The sequence below is a fragment of the Athene cunicularia genome, assembly GCF_003259725.1.
Source record: "Athene cunicularia isolate RWA chromosome 1 unlocalized genomic scaffold, athCun1 chr1_part1, whole genome shotgun sequence".
Classification (NCBI taxonomy): domain Eukaryota; kingdom Metazoa; phylum Chordata; class Aves; order Strigiformes; family Strigidae; genus Athene; species Athene cunicularia.
In genome coordinates this window covers 55,715,644-55,734,302 of record NW_020799091.1, presented here as the reverse complement: position 1 = coordinate 55,734,302, position 18,659 = coordinate 55,715,644, and the positions used below count along the sequence as shown (strand labels likewise).

General features: G+C 37.0%; 1 protein-coding gene across 1 annotated transcript in view; it reads right to left on the bottom strand.

Annotated features, from left to right (window-relative positions):
- Window positions 1–648: 648 nt before the first annotated feature.
- Window positions 649–18,659, bottom strand: part of IPO5 (importin 5) — a 41,561-nt gene continuing 23,550 nt past the window's right edge. Inside the window, exons 15-25 of the mRNA XM_026848018.1 lie at window positions 17,877–18,009; window positions 17,662–17,783; window positions 17,046–17,142; window positions 16,370–16,542; window positions 15,813–15,924; window positions 15,155–15,210; window positions 11,127–11,249; window positions 10,242–10,461; window positions 6,640–6,868; window positions 5,004–5,145; window positions 649–2,274 (exon numbers count right to left, since the gene is read on the bottom strand). Coding sequence (XP_026703819.1) covers window positions 2,188–2,274; window positions 5,004–5,145; window positions 6,640–6,868; window positions 10,242–10,461; window positions 11,127–11,249; window positions 15,155–15,210; window positions 15,813–15,924; window positions 16,370–16,542; window positions 17,046–17,142; window positions 17,662–17,783; window positions 17,877–18,009 — 1,494 coding nt within the window. The 3' untranslated portion in view covers window positions 649–2,187. The remainder of the gene's footprint in view (window positions 2,275–5,003; window positions 5,146–6,639; window positions 6,869–10,241; window positions 10,462–11,126; window positions 11,250–15,154; window positions 15,211–15,812; window positions 15,925–16,369; window positions 16,543–17,045; window positions 17,143–17,661; window positions 17,784–17,876; window positions 18,010–18,659) is intronic.

Here is an 18,659-nt window from a genome sequence, read left to right as displayed (position 1 = left end):
ATGAGATCTCCCGCTACTCTCTGGAACTGACCTAGCTGTCAGACTGGCACAGTGACTCACTCAGTGCCCTTTTCTTTGATAAAACAATTAACAAGGTAGAAGCAATTGCACAAAGTTACTCTGTGCTGGCTCTGGCACACAAAAGCAACCCCATCTCCTAGTTTTATATGTTCTCATTCACATGGACTGAAAGGAAGGAAAGAAGATTAAAGTGGGTCCATTAGGAGAGCAATTCAAATACTACTCTCTTACAGGGAGCCAAAGTTGATGCTGTTTTGGGAAAATACTAACTGTGCTACTATTTTGTCTACAAAGTGGTAGTCCAAAGAAGAGAAAATTAAAAAAAATTAATCCTGAAGTTTTAAGAAAAAGGACAAAGAGCAAGATGCAGGGGAAAATGTAAATGCTGAGGGGAAATAAAAATAAAAAATACTTAAAAAAAACCAACACAAAAAACAAACACGCAAAGAGGATGGATATGATACATCACAGTTTTTGTAGTTGGGACCAGCATTGAGATAACTGATCTGACCTACAAGTTCTCTCACAGTACTGGTATCTAATCCTTACCAGTTCATTTTCCAGGTGTATGAATGGTTGAATTTCTGTAAATACAAGATTAATAATATTTAACAAATGAGACACTGGACCAGTAGATACTTTATTACACTTTCAGCTGCCTCTAAACAAACTACAGTGTCAACCCTTATGGTTATGGCAGTTTTGTGTCACAAACATTTGGATATAATGGTCCTGGGCTGGTTTTGGTACACCTCATCCTGTACTGGTTTTTGGTTTTAAACATTTCCAAGGGCAAAACTAAGTTTATTCTTTAGTAAGAGAGCAACTTACTACACATGAAGTTATACCTTTTCTTGTTATAATGGAAGAAAACTTACAACCTCTGTGAAAATATTTGTATGTTTTTAGAGACTACCAAGATTGACTCGAAGAATAATTCAGTAAACTGAAGTTTTTTAAGATCAATGCCTCTACTAACATCTTCAAAGTAATAGAGTGCAAAAGCATCACTCACCTTTGTTAGAAATCAGATGCTCTATGCTTGTTTGCTGCTATGTTAGCTGGTAAATGATGTATTTATTGCTCTTCCAGTACCAAAAAAAAAAAAAAAAAAGTTTTTTGGTTCTTTCAGGTCAGGCTATCAACTATATGATTATTTTAAACAAAACGGAGACTACCATAACAGTATCACTGGCTGACAGATCATGTTGCACATTTGCAGCTGGAACACTATATTTTAAAAGTTATGAAATGCAACTGCATCTGAGCATGAAAAACATTAAGTCAAGATACGTAAACTTACTGTCATAAAAGGAATGCCATTAAGTTTCCATTCTACACACTCAGGCAAAAAGTTTGTTGAAAAGTCAAGAAATAAAAATGCATAAAATCTCTAATAGGCAACAACGTACAAAGTTTCAAATATAAAATCATGACTTGTAGAGCTTGTATACTTGCATCTTTTCACCAGAGGAAATTAAAAGAACCACACATCACTGAACTTCTACACAAGCTTCTTGTGTTTCAATGTCATTTATTGAGGAGTGAATGAGATACTGTCAGACATGCCAAAGAGACTTCACATTCAAGGGCTGGAAGCTGAACAGCTTTCCTCATTGAGTCACTGTACAAGTTGTTTTCGGGAATCTGAAAGTGCGATCAATGAGGTCTTCATGCTCGATGTTTGTCTTCAGTTTTTCATCTTTTGATCTACTAACTTGCTGGGCAGAAGGACACTTTCTACCCTACAAAGACTCACACTCCAATTAATACAATTAACACTAGATGTAGAGAAACGTTTATCTGTTATAACGTACATCTACTGCTGAAGGTCTTAAAGCTGTTTCTTAATTCATTATGTCTAATGAGAAAATTCAACTTGTTTCCCTTTCACCATCGTATGGATGGCTTATACCATTAGAAAAATACTCTTCAGTGCTATTGTAGGGTTTACAGGAAACTTCTTCTGTGTTGTGGGATAAAAACCATTTTAAACACCGTTCTGAAAGAATGCTTCTTCCTGCTGCCACTGCCTGTAGGTTGCAGAAGAATGGCCTACACGCACTACAGTTCTGGTTTTACTCAAAAAAGAAACAAAAGAAACCTAAACAATAGGGTAAACGTTTATTTGGAGTTAGTTTTCTTGCAGATGATAATTAAGGCCCTTCAAGCAGAGTTCAGGAGCTCCTGTATGGCTGCCTGTTGATCTGCATTGAGCTGTGATATGCATTCTGTCCACAGTCCTCCAGATGTCTAGAAAACAAACGAGAAGTTGTCTTTATGCAAGCTGACAAGCTTCTAAGGCACATGCTAAACTTTCGTATGTTTACAAAGCTCAGCATTCACTGGGCTTATTCCTGTAATATATGCTAAAGAGAACAGACTGAAATCTTCGGTTATATACAGTCCTACATAGGTTCAACTACAGATGCTCCAAAATGCAGAGTCAAGCTCTCATTAAATAGCAGCAAAGTAATTAATCTGAAACTCCCGGGAACCTCCTGTAACTAAGCAGGTCAAATGACAATTGACGCTTTTCAGTTAACCATAGCCAAAAATATTTGCTAAAGTTCAAAGATCAATGTTTAGACAAAACTGAATCATGCCTAAATGCGAGAGTATCTTCTGGGCACTGGTGCTCCAGTGACACATTCAGGAAGGGAACACTGTGATTGCAGCATGACATGCTACATATACTGTGCGTCTACTTGCAAAACTCTGATGCCAACACAGCATTACTCTTTAATGAAAGGAATTAATTACTTCCCAGAGAGAACAACATGTATGCAGCATCTAGCTGGGTAAACAGCAACTCACACTTTCCTGCCCTTCAGTGTACCTCATCTGTGTTACCACAGCCCTTGGCCGAGACATTAGCTTTTAAAGTCACCATCAGTAGGGTCTGGTTCTAATAGTACCAGAAAATGCTTAAAATTCAAAAAGGTTGGGAAAAAGTATTTATTGACTTAACAATAGAAGCTGGAAGCAACTGGCACCCTGCTTTCTTTAAAAGGGCCATGATAGGGAAAAAAAAAAATGGCAGGTGACTGGCTGTAGGTCTTTAGATTGGCTTTTGCAATTGCAGTATACTTAAAGTAAATTTTTTAAATATGTTTTAATTTATATTTGGTATATTTTATGTTCAGCTCTATTATAATGCCCTTTTCTCACACATTTTTTAAAAAAAATCAAATAAAAATGGATTCACATAATTTGAAAGAATTTGAAAACAGTCCTCAAGTTGAGTTTGGGTTTGTGTTTTTAGTTTTAAGTAATTAGACATTTTAGACTCTCAATGTATAGTGGAATATTGCAGAATGAAATGTGCTCTTCCAGCATTCCTCACACACGTTTAAATTGATACTCTACACTGAAATGAGAATACCTAAGCATAAGGAAAAAGGTTTAATTCCAACTATGACCATAATGTTGCTCATGTTATATACTGGCAGTGGAAGAGCTTACTGAGATCATAAAAAATCCAAACAAACAGTTTTTCTCCTGGAATCTGGGAAGCAGCAAGCAGACTGTTAGCAACTACACAGCCTTTAAAGTTCCTACCATGGTATAAAACATTTACAGTGCTTTAATAAAGTCAGAGTACTATGTGTGAAGAGAGATAAGACTAGTAGCAGCATGCTAAAATTGTATCTTTAAAAAACCATGACCTTTTAAGATTTTTTTCCCCACAGTCTGAAGGTAAATAATTTAACCAATGCAGAAATCGTTGCCACATTAATGCTATCATTCCTGGCCAAAGCAAGACTTTGATATACACAACTAATCTATAAATGTATGTGCCATTGTATTGTTAAAAACAAAATTAAACTAACATTGAGCATTTAAGATAAAGCAAACAAATGCATCAGCATATCCTAAATATAGAGATCCATACCCAGACTTTTAAGTATTAACAGCAAGGATTCGTATCTGCCAGCCAGAATCTAGAACAGCCACTCATACCATTTTCACTTTGAAACTTTGCTTGATTTCATTCTTTATATGCTTTTGGAGTTTTAACAGGTAATTTTCTAACAGACATAATGGATCTTGCAGGCCAATAACACTCATCCAAGTGAATCCTTTCCAAAATCAAATATTCCTAAAATTTTTGAACCTGGGTTTTGCCAAAGCACACCAGGTAGAATGGATGGTAATTGAACAGCTGCTGCTCCAAATCCTCTACACATTTTTATAAGCTATGTCCTTGCCAGGCACACTACTTTCTATCATTAGATGCTGCAACTGTCAAGTACGTCCACCTCATAACATTTGGCCCCAGATCAGATCTGACCTATGAGCACTGTCACAACATTGTAGAGAGGCACAGCTTAAATACTTGGACATCCCCAGTGCCCAGCACCATTAAGTACCCATTATGGCATAAGAGAAATAAACCTTGAGGCAGTTCCCCAAAGGTAGGGAAAACATTGAACAGCTACCTATATTTGCACTGCATTAAAGCGGGCACTAGTAAAATTACTTGTGCTTTGCAACCATTCTCTAGCAAAGATCCCAAGCCTCTGCTACATCAGTGAGCCACTACAGGGTGCCAGGGACTCTTAGAGGAACCACATGTTGGATCAAATCCTGCAGTACAGTTCACTGATACAAAGACAGTCAGATTCCTCTCCAGATTTTAATTTCTGGCTCAGAAAAAAAACCCAACATAAACAACTAATACTGGCTAGCATGTTACTCATTCAGCTGCATATATCTTAAAGCTTTTTTTTAAAAAAAAATAAATTAATAAGCTTCTGAAGTTTGTCAAAGGAGACAGACTTTATTCAAGTGCAAATGTTACCAAGTTTTATCATTAATGGTGCAAGGAATGTGCAAGGAATGCGCAAGGATCCCCAAGATCACTGGTTGAAGCATTATTCTCTAAGGAGACAAGCCTCTCAAAATTGGTTTAACAGTTTTGTTACTTCTGGAAGTAGATTCTAAACGTTCCCTTTATACCTAATCAAGCATTTATTTACCTGCACTTGGCGAACAACATTAGCCAACCGCTTGGTACATGGATCTTCATGTTTAATAGCTTCATGAATTTCACCATCCGCTATTATACAAAATATTCTGGGCAGGTTAGAGTTGTTGGGACCAAGGACAACTGGGTTGTTGCTGTTACAATCAAAATACATAATACAAATAAATTAATGTTTAGCTAAAAAAGTAAAAGTAATGCAAGAGTTTTACATGTAAGTTGAGTGATTTACATCTAAGTTTTACTCAGCTGAATAAGTATGCATAGCTTTGTTGCCTGCTGACAGAATGTTCCCTCTCCAGTTAATATTTAACCAGCTGATTCTTCAATCAGCCTACACTTTATCAGGAAGAAGATCTGAACTTTACAGAACAGTTGAGTTCCATGCAAATTCAACTGTAAACAGTGTGACAGAAATACCCTTACTAAAAGGGCTTATTCCTCTTGGAGGAGGTTGTGTTACCGGCGTCAGGAGCACCAGTGACTTAGCTCTCTGCCAGCACTCACCAACACAGCAAGTAAACAGTTCTGCTCCCTCTTTCCCAGCCAAGTGCTGGGGTAGGGGAGTATTGGCAACCAGTGAGATGGGTGGAAAACATGATCTACTTCCAGCCCTGCCACCTACCACTGCTGGAATGCAGAGGCTGTGAATGTCGGACTGACAGAAAAATACATAGCAAGGCTGAGCCACCTGCACAGAGCTGGGTTCAAAACTGATTGTAATTCCTGATTTCTGTACACATGCGTGTACGCATATGTGTCAGTATTACTATGATGTCTCTACACAACCGCACCATTATCAGTCTAGGGACCTCAGTTGCCACCACCCATTTTAAGACCCTGCCTTAATAAAGCACCAAGAGATACAAGGTATTCACACAGTAGAGAAGACTGTAGGAAATCTAAATAATCTCCTTGCTGGTTTTCTACTAAGATATAATACAGTGTCAGCCAGAAGATAGCTACTACATGTTTCAGAAGCTGACATTCTTCCACTCAGTTATGAAGTTCAACTTGCACCCACAATAGAATTATTATCTTTTTTCTCTCCATTAACCTATGGGAGGAAGCGCAAATCTAATGAACAAGCTGTGGGACAAGATTATTTCAATAATAACTGAAATAATTACTAAAAATTTATTAAGGGAGATAGCACCGTACCATGAATTTATTAGTATTGTTTCTCTACTTCATACTTTGTTTTGTTGATACTCAAGCTCTTGGAAAGCAAAAAGGTGCAAAGCTACTTTAAAAGGTTATGAAAAGAAGACTGCAAGGGCATGTGTGTTGCTCTTAAGTAAAAAGACCTCATCAATTATTAATGCTGATATGTAAGCAGAGGATCAAAAATTTTCCTGAAATTTTCTGCAGAAGTTCCCAGCTGATCCTTTCCCATCATATACATCTAAAGCAGCCAGAAATTGTTTCAAGGCATTAGTTAGGATGAGAACACTCACTGTTTAAGAAAACAGCAATAACATCATGGAAGGCTCAGTTCTGACATTCCAAATTATCTTCTCTAAAGCAAATACAGATTAACCCGTCAGTTTCTCAGTTTTGGAAAATGAATGCGAGGAATGAACCTGCAAACAGGTTTACTTTGTGCATTAAATGTCAAGATTTTGTCTTACCTCTCAATTAAGTCACATAGATAATTGAAAGTATGAACAGCTTCTTCTTTATCTTCATGAAGTGGAAGCCATGATAACCAGTGTGGCAGGACTTCTTCAACATTTACACAGTCAGGCTTGAACTTCATTATTTTTCCTACAGCTGAAATGCAGTTCTCTGTTGCATTGACATTCTCTTTGGTTTTGGCATCTGGTGACTGAATGACTCTCACCAGCAGTGGAAGTGCCTCTAATTGGTAAACAACACAAGAATAAAGTTTAATGCACAATCAAGTTATATTTCATTAACATCACAAATTCTACATGGGACTACTGCATGTATTAAAAATGGGATTTTTTTTGTGGCTCAAGCACCAAAATCCAGTCATCCCAATGTCCTCCTGCTTCTAGGTTCTTCTCTGCTCAATAGTCATCATATGAAAAACGAACAGATAAATAAAGCTATGCAAGGAAACATGAGAAAACAGCTACTGCAAATGTCTGGATTTGCTTGATAAGTTCAGAAGGAAAAAAACCCCTTCTTTTGTCTTTCAATTGTAGTTATGCAATCTACAATATACAAAACATTGTCATGTATAGTAAAAACACAGATAATAAGCATTATCTTTTAAATCTAATAGGTTCTATAAACACGAGATGAAGAAAAGCACCAATACAGTGACATTCACATTAACTTGGACTGTAGTGCATGTCTACAGTGTATGCCTGCTGTACATCATCTATTGCTTCTGCACACATATAGATATATACACATACACATCTCCCACCACTAAAAGGTGCACTAGGAAGAGCTCATAGGAGTAATATCATCTGGTGAATCCATCTGGCATGGTTTAAGATCATAACAAACATCAAGGAAAAATGCCAATTTTCTTGCTATGTTAATAGCTTTTTTCTTTTTTAAGTCACATGGATAATGACATGCACATTTCTAAATGAACATTAATGTCACATTTTTAGTTACTAGTGTCCATGCAGATTTCAGAGCATTCTACATGCATGCAGGAACAATTGTCCTTGTGTTCTTCTGCTAAAAACAGAATGCTAAAGCTGTGAAATTCTGTATCAGCACAGAAAACAGGTTGTGAAGCTGTGCAGAATGCACACTTAAGAATAACTCCAATTACTAAGCAAGAGCAAGATCTCACACTACTTCATTCTGATGAGTAAGTAGCAGCTTTGCAGTTAAGAAATACACAATGACACTTGCTACATTAACTTCACTGAATTAGATTTTTGAAGAATTTAGCAGCTACGGAAGAATATGATTAACCCTAAGCTAGACAAGAATACTTTTACGGGGCTGATAAACACTGGTCATCAGACCCACTAGCTTGTGTATTGAATGCAGGATAACAATGCCAGACTTTGCAAAGCAGAATTTGTTTCATGGAAGTCTATAGTGTCCAGGCAAACTGAGTCTGCATCTTATACCTCAGGTTCTCATGACTGCTGAAGATAAATCTCATCCATGTTTCCTCATACTCCTTAATACTAACAGATGACTCTGTAGGTATGTGTGTCCTTGCAGCCATAAGATTAGGAGGGCCTCAAAATGGATCAGCATAGTCTCCTCCCTACAGTTTAGCAGACAGGTTTTCTTCTTGTCTAGAAAACAGATCTATTCTCACATAGATGTTGTGGCAGAGAATCCCTAAAAAAGCCTCTTTTGACTATAAAAGACCATATTCTATAATAACAATAATAGGGTTTTTTTTCTAAGAACTGACTGCTCTGACATGCTGCACCACCAAAAGTTGAGGTCATGGATATTATTTAGGAAGAAACACATGCAGTTCATTAATACAGTGCACACAGAGCATAGCTGATTATATTCTTACACTAACATAAGAAACAGAGGTAAAGTTTGCAGTCACATAAACCATAAGCCCACTTAGAAAATTACTTGATTTGCTGTAGTTGTTCCTTCAATCTTCATTCTTTACTAATTCTATTTTTAATTATTTTTCTCATCATAATGTAGCTCTTGTGCCATTTACAAGTTCTCCCTGTATTCCTGTATTTTTTCAGCAAACCCACTCACGTTAATATATCTGCTTTTTCTTAATATTCTTGAGTCTTTACATACTGCTCCAAACTTGCACTAGAACAATAAGCCAGTGCTATATATTAATCCGCAAAGAAACTACATTACAAATAAAAGCTCACAAACATGATGTTTTCAGAGAAGGCAGTAAAACCTATGGGGTAGAAAAGCTTCTCATGACATATTTACTTTGTTTGTAATCACAACACATTTTCATCTATTAAAACACAAAGTTTTTTTATTTACATACAAAAGTACTTAGAATACTGCCTGCTAATAAGCTGTATGCTGTAAAGTAAAAAAGTTATTTTATCTAAACATCCAACTAAAGGAGAAGCCAAGTGTCTGGGTTTAATCAAGAATTATCTATCCAAACACAAAGAAAAGGATGAAAGTTGTTACAAATTTTAAGTGGGTCAAGATATCAAGTCTAACAAATCAAAAATAAAATTAAGACTTCAACAGATGCTAAAACCCCCCAAAACTCCAAAATCAGAACTGTCTTGACAGTCTCCTCGCCTCCAGTCTTGGGACAAGATGTAAAACAACTTATGAAATAGTTCGCAAAAAACAAAAATCTTTTTATAAAGTATTTTTCTAGACAAATTAGAATTTTAGTGCTCTTAATGTTCCACTGCAAGGTTTATCCCATGCTTTTTCTTTTTTTTTTTTTTTTAAAAAAGACACCTCATCTCGACTGTCACTATGTGACAGTCACATTTACATTAACAGTGAAAATTACCTCTATTGATATAAGACTTGTGTCAAAGCCCTAATTTAACCCTATCACATGGTTCTTAGTTTCTTACATCATTTAATTCAGCTTTCATTTAAGATTCATGTAAAATACATATTTGAAACAGATGACTAAATATTTTCTCAAAAAAGGAAAAAAAAATCACCTCCCATAAGGGCTGCTATTTAGTATGCAAAATTAACTTTGTTGACTGGCAAGAAGAGTGCCAGCAGACAATTTCTTTAAATTCAAGACACATTTGAAGTTTTAAAGAAACTCGAGGCATTCAGAAAGCAAGCAGATGAAGTGTTTCTGATAGGCATTATCATACTCATTTCATTTCTTAGTCACAGAAATCAGGCTCCTTCTTTTTATGTTACAGAAAAGCAGAAAGCCACATTAGTTGTATTCTAGGCTACTCAATCCAAGTTACTTGTATAATTTTTCCAGACATCCAGAGGGTTTTGCATTAATAAAATGCAACCACATTAGTATTAATAAAAAGCAACTGAGACAGGTGTGTACCAGAAAACTATTTTTTACAAAATCAACATTTGCATGTCAGATCATATTTTTAAAAAAAGACATAAGTTTGCTAAGCAGTAAGTGCTGCAACAGAAATGCTACTAAGCAAAACATCATTAAAAGCCCAAGGAATTCAGGTACTTTACTAATCATCACCAGTCTGCCACACAGGTTATACTGGCAATTTATTTCACTGCCAAAGGGAAGAAACATCACTAACCAAAAGGTGAGCAATTTTAACATTTTTTTCCCCTCAGCATCACACAAATAGTTTTATCAGATGCATGTACGTACCTGTGCAAAAAGGGCGATAGCTGTCCCCACCAAATTGTGCCATAACTCCAACACCATAGGCAGCTGCTTGCCTAACCTCTGGGCTGTTGTCACATATTGACTGTAGCATTGGCCTCAGGAAGTATTCAGCATACTTGAATGAGGATGGGCTGCAGTGTTCCACAATATCATCAAAAATGCATAGTCCCCACTGCCTGTCTGGCCATGGCCTATGTGGACACTGCATCAAAACAGGTAACATTTAAGCCACCTTAAAATTGTAAGGTTTTGTACAGTCAGTGATTATACCAACAGAACAATCATAGCAACAGAGGTCTAGTGTTTCTGTTAAAATCTTCCTGGCTTAAATTTCAACCCACAAATATATAGTTTTCTGTAGTGATAACTTGCAGCAATACCATAAACAAAACAAAATCCAGATGATTATCTCAGCTAATTAAAATAATAATGATTTTATCCTTAAAATCCTTTACCTCTATTTCACACTGTTACCTATTTCAGTCTCAATTTTCCTCACTAGTCTGCAGCACTTTTCCAGCCCTCTTCTTGAAATCCATTTTAGAGATCACTGGAGAGTCCCAGGTAAATTAAATTTCTCAAAATACTCGTGTGCCTCAATGATCCTGGGTCTTGCAACACAAAAATCAGAAGTAGCACAGCAGTGCAACTGTTCAAAAAGCAGACTATCAACTTCATACTTGATGCAGGATAAACCTTCAGCTGCCTCTGTTTTGTAAAACATTGGCTCTACAATGGGATGGCATGTACAGTGGATGGCTCTACATTCTACCTACCAAGACCTCCAAGATTCCAGCATGGAAGACCCATTAACACATCAGAAAAAAACATAATAAAAATCAAATTAAAAGAAAGCAAGTTACTTACAATTAGGTTGACAATTAGTGGAAGCAGCCTTTCAAACCATGGCAGTACCTTCTCCTTATAACTGCTGAATATTGAGTGCAAAATGTCTGATACTTTAGTCAAAATATAAACGTCACTGTCATCCTGATAGGAAAAGGAGACAAATCACATTAAGACTAATGATCTTTAAAATAGTGGAAGTCACATGAAATGCTAAGGTCTCTAAAGTAATGGAATAAAGTCTTTGTAAAACCAATCTTTTTAAGTCCACTATTTTTCAACTCTTGGTCTAATCACAGAATGATAGAATCAGAGAATGATTTGAGTTGGAAGGGACCTTGAAAGATCACATAGTTCCAACTCCCCTGCCACATGCAGGGACACCTTCCACTGGATCAGGTTGATCCAAGCTCTGTCCAGCCTGGCCTTGAACACTGCCAGGGAGGGGGCAGCCACAGCTTCTGTGGGCAACCTCTTCCAAAGTGTCTCACCACCCTCAGCATAAAAAAATTCTTACTGATGTTCAATCTAAACCTCCCGTCTTTTAGTTAAAACTGTTGCCCCATGTCCTGTCACTACGGGCCCTGATAAAAAAAATCTCTCTCCCTCTTTCATGTAAGCCATCTTTATATATTGAAAGGCCACAGTAAGGTCTCCCCAGAGCCTTCTCTTCCCCAGGCTGAACAACTCTAACTCTCTCAGCCTTTCCTTGTAGGAGAGGTGTTCCTTCCCTCTGATAATTTCTGTGGCTGTCCTCTGGACCCAATCCAACAGGTCTGTGTCTTTCTTGTACTGTGGCCCCCAGAACTGCATGTTCAGTGGGGTCCCACCAGAGTAGAGGGAAAAATCACCTTCCTTGACCTGCTGGACATACTTCTTTTTATGCAGCCCAGGATACAATTGGTTTCCTGGGCTGTGAGCACACATTGCTGGCTCATGTCCAGCTTTTCATCCACCAGTACCCCCAAGTCCTTCTCCACAGGGCTGCTCTAAATCCATTCACACCCTAGTCTGTACTGATATTGGAGAATGTCCTGACCCATGTGCAAGACCTTGCACTTGGCCTTGTTGAACTTCATGACATTTGCCCAGGCCCACCTCTCAAGCCTGTCCACGTCCCTCTGGATGGCACATCTCTTTCCTCGAGTACATCAACTGCACCCTTCAGCTTGGTGTCATTTGCAAACTTGCTGAGGGTGCACTAACTACCTATGTTGTTAACAGAGATACTGAACAGTACCGGTCCCAATAGAGCCCCAAGGGACACTCCTTGTTACTGATCTTCATTTCTATGTTGAGCCATTGAATGCAACACTTTGGACATGGCCATCCAGCCAATTCCTTATCCACCAAACAGTCCACCCATCAAATCCATACCTCTCCAATTTAGTGACAAAGCTGTTGTGTGGGACTGTGTCAAAGACCTTACAGAAGTCAAGATAGATGACATCAGTTGCTCTTCCTTAATCCACCAAAGCAGCCACTCCCATCACAGAAGGCACCAAATTAGTCAGGCATGATTTGACCTCTGTGAAGACACATCAGCTGCCTCTAATCAGCCTCCTGTCTTCCACATGCCTTGACACAGCTTCCAGGAAAATCTATTCCATGATCTTACAAGGCACAGAGTGAGACTGACTGGTTGGTAGTTTCCAGAGTCCTCCTTTTTAAAAATTTAAGTCAGATGCTAGTACTCAGTTGCCTAGGCCTTGAAGGTTTGTTTCAGGGACAGAAAAATTTATCAAGACAAACAGCCTTGTGCAAATTTACTGCTTCAATGGATTCCCTTTACAAAATCAGAGAATCAGGTAGGTTGGAAAGAACCTTGAAGATCATCCAGTCCAACCGTTAACCTAGTACTGACAGTTCCCAACCACACCATATCCCTCAGCGCTATGTCAACTCTACTCAAACACCTCCAGGGATGGGGACTCCACCACCTCCTGGGAAGCTTTCTGTACCTTACAGATACTGTAACAAGCTTTTATTGAAACGTAAATGCCTTTGTGACAGAAGATTGTGGCAAAAATATACAGAGTATCAATTCTCTCCTCTCACTGCTTAACTTCATTTTTCACCTTGCCCAATTAATGCATCAAGCTGGAGAAGTAAAGATCCTTAGCTCAGATCCAGCTACCAATTCATGTTGTATCTGAAAGGAATAATCATTCCCTGGATACACTTGTGTTGGGAAAACCCTTTAACTTTGTTTTAAAGAAGGCTCTGTTGTACTGAGGATGGTTCCTTTAATCAATTTATACTTTAACAGGCAGGAAAAACAGAATACAGCTAGCTTCTGGTCCCTAGTGAGAAACTAGAAAGTATTTCTCATGCAGAAGACAGCTTCCCACAACTGGATATTTAAACCTTCCCTGGTTAGACAACTTCTGCATTTTTAAGGAATAATTCATCCAATAACTCCAGAAAACATGCACAAATGAAAACGGAGGCAAAGAACTGCTGCAACACAACACAAGGTCCACCTCACTTGGTATTGACTGTTTACTAATAGCCGGTACCACATGTTCATGGGGAGAGCATAACACTTGCTTAGTGTATGCCTTCTACCCTCTATCAAATCAACAGTCACTGCCTAAGCTAGGGCTGTATCTGGATACCTTACCAAAAGTACTGTTCGAATATCTTTCATGACTTCTGTACTCCCTTATATTTCTGCTGCCTTGAGGTAAGGGCTACATAAACATATTTGGGACCAAAGATGCATATCCAAATGCCACTCATTACTGTAAGTTAATTCTGTCCATATGGCAAGTGACATTCTGGTCCCACTGCTACTTTCACAGGGTGATGCAGATAAAAGTCTTTCTTGCAGTCTAAAAAAAAAGTCAGCAAGGTCAAATATAAATTAAAACACTTTTTAAAATGCCTTGCAACTCTGCAGAGTATGGATTCAGCTTTTCTCAAACTGCTGTTTGCTAGCATTTTCTCTCATTATCAGTACAGAGTGACACATAAGAAAAAAAGATAACAAACCACCTATCTCACTGTCTGCAAGAATGAACATTAAACATTGCAAGTAAGAAAGGGAGAAAAATCAGGAAAGGCTCTTGGCTCAGAAATTTGAGTTTTACTATTTTTTGATCCCAAGCAGTATGTAGGAACCAGAAACTTATCCTTTTGAATGCTGGCCTAACGTTCCCAAAGGAGAGGGGCTCAAGAACTGCACTGTTGTTTAAGAAAATATTTACATATGAGTGCATGATCTGTTAAGATACATTCTGGAGTTGGCATACAGGTGAAACTCATATGAACAAGCTTCACAATTCAACTCGTAAGCTTCACACTCTCACTGTGTGGCAAAAAAATTTCCTAGTTCTTAAAATTTACTGAGTATCCTTTATGTCTCATGTTATATGCAGCAATGGTTTATTATTTTTTATTACTCTCTCCATACCAATGATGATTTAATAGAACTATCGTTTCTCTTCTATAGTCACCTCTCCTTCAAACTAAAAACTCAGTTCATTATCTTAGCAGCTAAAGTCACTCTGGTATTCTCTCAAACACACACAATAGCTTGCAAACACATTATGCCAGCTATTCATTCTGCTGTCCTCCTTTGATACTTTTAGGTCTATTCTTTTTGAGACAGGCTCCTGACCTCACACGTCAGAGGTCTAGGTATCAGAGGTATGCTCAAGGTTAAGAGCCGTCTAGGTCATAAGGCGCAAAGCAACAGCAAGTCAGCAGGGCTAGGCTTTAGATTACCACTGATACAGCACTTGACAGCAGACTATTTAAAGTCGTCTAAGAATCATTTGGGAGGATGAAGAAAATGAAGAGCTATAACCAGAACTTACTCCTTCAGTATACTGGACAAGAAAACCTTTTGTATTTTCCTAATTCACACATGTAGGTGTGACCCATTTCTTAGTGGAAGTTTTGAAGGAATATGTTAACAGAACATTCTTCCAGGAAGAAATCATTCTGAGGATGCACTATGCTTTAATTGAGTAGCATAGCATATCTGCGTAATATATTTCCATCCTGGTGCTTTATGAGTGGAAAAATTCCCCAAATCAACTTACTTCATCTTGTAATGACTCTTCAACTTGTTCATCATAGTCTTCATCTTGTCTTTTCACTAAATTAAAAAATAAATATTAAACCATTACATTTCTACAAGTGTATTTTCCCTGTGAAACGAAAAAAAATCATGCAGAAACAAATTTAGAAAATAGGAAATAGCAGCTTAAGAGGCAACAGGAATTTTTTGTCTTTAAGAAGCTTCAAAGAGCTTTCACAGAAAAACAAGTAGTATAATGAGACAGCTCAATTTAAGAACGTGTAAAAGTGCATGAAATAGAAATAAACGCACCAGCTTGCGCATGAGGACAAAAGTGCACAGAAATAAGAAGCTACTATTGCTTTAAGAAAACTGTAAAGACTTCAGATTAAAAAAAACCCACAGAAATGACGACAGCACAGACATGTGCACTGTCAAGTAAATCTGTCCATCAACTTTGATTAAACGACAGTCTTTCTGCAAGTGATGCCATCTTAATCCTCCAAAAGTTTACAAATATAACTCATGGATTCTGTTGTTTCAAATCCCAGTTACCTTATACAAATATGTAAATCAAAGAAATCCAAACTAAACTTTTTTTGTGTCTTCAGAAATTATTAGGAATTCTGCTTTAAAGAACAGCCATTATCATATGTTAACAGGAATTTGCGTTAACTTACCCTGTCTTAATTCTTGATTTTTAAAGTGCTCTTCTAGTTTTCCTTTCAATATTCCTCCAAGTTCTTCAAAGTGTTCATTGTTAAGGCATCCGTCTCCCATTACCTCAATGCACTAGTGAAACAAAATGATCAGTTTTTCAGCTTTAAGTTACATGAGCAGTCTCAATGAAATCTAAGCACACAGAGAATATTAATATATGCTCTGCTTTAAATGATCACTAGCAGAAGTAATACTAGTAGAACATTCATAATGTAATCAATGCTCAAATTACGCAAGTGGCATAGCACCACTGTATATTTCATGCACATAGCTTTGGTGGTTTGCAGTTAAAATGAACAAATCTGGCAATTATTTTAGGTTAATACTTTGGTATTTTGGTTCTTGCAAAAAAGTAAATGTAAGTTTTTCAATCAGCTCTAACAACATTTAGTCAAGCCAAAATTCAGGAAGCCTTGCATTTCTTCCAGCCATTTAAATAAACATCAAACACACATCCTTTCCTACCATAAAAAGCTCCAAACAGCAATGCCACAAGATTTGTAAGGAAGAAAGTTACCTTTGCAAAAGAATGCATTATTTCTGAAAGAACATCTGAATCTGGTTCTGTCCCAATGGCTTTGATGAGGGCATCACACATGAAATGCCACATCTGTGTGAGGTACTCTGGCCCACGAACTCTAGCACATTCAAGAAGGAGGGGCATTGACTCTGCTGCTGCCACTCGAACACGTTTCATTATTAAGGAAATAAGAGGCCAACATAAAGTGCTTACAATTTAGAGCACCTACCACCATAATGAAGTTACTAGTTGTCTCCCTGAAATCTACATTTTTTTAATTACAGTTCAGTGCATTTGATTTCTTAATTAGATACAGATTAAGATCATAGGAAAATTAAACTGTTTGCTATTTAAAAGTTGTTTCAAGCCTGTTTCAGGCCATGACAGAACAGCTACACAAGTTCTCCTTCACTTTGCTGTCACAAACATCACTTTCTCTTCTGTTTGCTTTTAACATTATAGACATGCTTATTTAAAAAGAAACTAGGAGAAAAAGTAGGATACATTGCCTAAAATAGTGTGTGAAACAACGTTCTCAGAAACAATTTCTACTATAAAGCAACAGAATATTTTAACACTAACACTTTCAATTCATTTAGGAAAACAGTAAGCACAACTCTGATTCTTCCAAACTAAGTTTCCATTTTCACAGTAGAATTCGTTAATAGGATATCATCATGGAAATAGAACTTCAACAAGGGAACCATCAGCTTTACAACTTGCTCTGTGTACTCCACGAAACCTTCTTTTAGCTCTTTTGCATAGCAAACCTGAAACACAAAGCATGGAAATACCACCTTTAAGGGAAAATACTGTTACTAATATTTTTCATGTAGTGATGAGAAAGACTGTTAAAAGTTTAAAGTTTTAAAGTTTATTTTACAAAACACGCAATAATCTATTTACATACTTACTCCATTATAGTATTTTAAGAAACTCTGATAGCATGAGCTCTTACTCTTAGTACATGCATGTATTTTTCAAACCAAATTCAGAAACATCAATATTTGCAAAAAGGAACTACTCTAACATCAAAAATTCCTTAAAAGTTTTGCTAGCAAAGGAAAACTATCTGTTCATCTTAAACATTGAAGCTTCAAACTGAAGAAACTGTTTTTTAATCAAGAAGCCACATGCAATGAAGCATCTGAAATCCAAACTTAACACTATCATCCTACGAAAACCAGAACTATTTCATTTGATACTATAAAGAATATTTTTGTTACAGATTTTGGCTTCAGATGATTGTCCAGCAATACACAGATCACCAAAACTCTCCTATTACTCACCAGCATCTGGCATGCCGTTGCTTTTTCTTCAAGGCCTGCAGTTTTAATTCCAAAACTTTGCTGATCTCCTAGATTTACAAATTCCCAACCATCATCATCACTCATATTCTCCATATCTTGTGCTGTTATACAGAGGGGAGGGAAAAAAAGTAATCTGAAAGTGCTACAAAATCATTTATTCCAGTACTCTTCCAAGCAAAACATCTTAAACCTACTGTCTAAAAGAGCTACTTCAGGTTTAATGGATGCAGTCTTCATTAGAGGTCCCATGACAACAGGAAGGTACTGCTGAAATTCCTTTCCAAGAATTTTACACATTCTGGCCCATGCTGAGATCATGTAAGAAATCTACAAAAGAGAACAGAGTCAGAATTTTCATGTCCCACATTTTATTTTAATGCTTACTTAAAAGAAAAACATAAAGGAAGAATGTTACACAATAGGACTTTTTAAAAGAATTTGTCAGCAGTGCATAAAACTTATTTCAAAGAGCAGAACTCATCCAACATGCATTCCATATAAAAATGCATCTTCAAAAGATCTGTCCCAAGTCTTTATTTGGAACAAAGTATTGACACTACCTCTGATCAAAGTTGCTATACATGTAAAAATGTGACAGTGTAAAATGTACTTATAATGCAATCACAACTGTATTGAAAAGTAAATTCCTTTCTGAAATGAATAATTTCCTGAATTTAAATTATACTATTGACCCACGTTCCTGAAAACAGCAAACAGAGCAAAAAAAAAAAGTGCAGTACACTGTTTTCAGAGGAGTATTTGTTTTCAGCTACACAAGTCAAAATAGCTCTCCACTCATTAGAACAGCTGTCTAACAAGTCTTGTTGAACTATTTATAAGAAGGTGACAGCAAGTGAATAGGTCATACAATGCCAAACAAAGTAGTTACTAATAGACAAGGAACGATTACCCACACACTGACATTTCTTCAGCAAATATAGGTCCTGAAAGTCTAATTTACTAATCATACTTCTGTG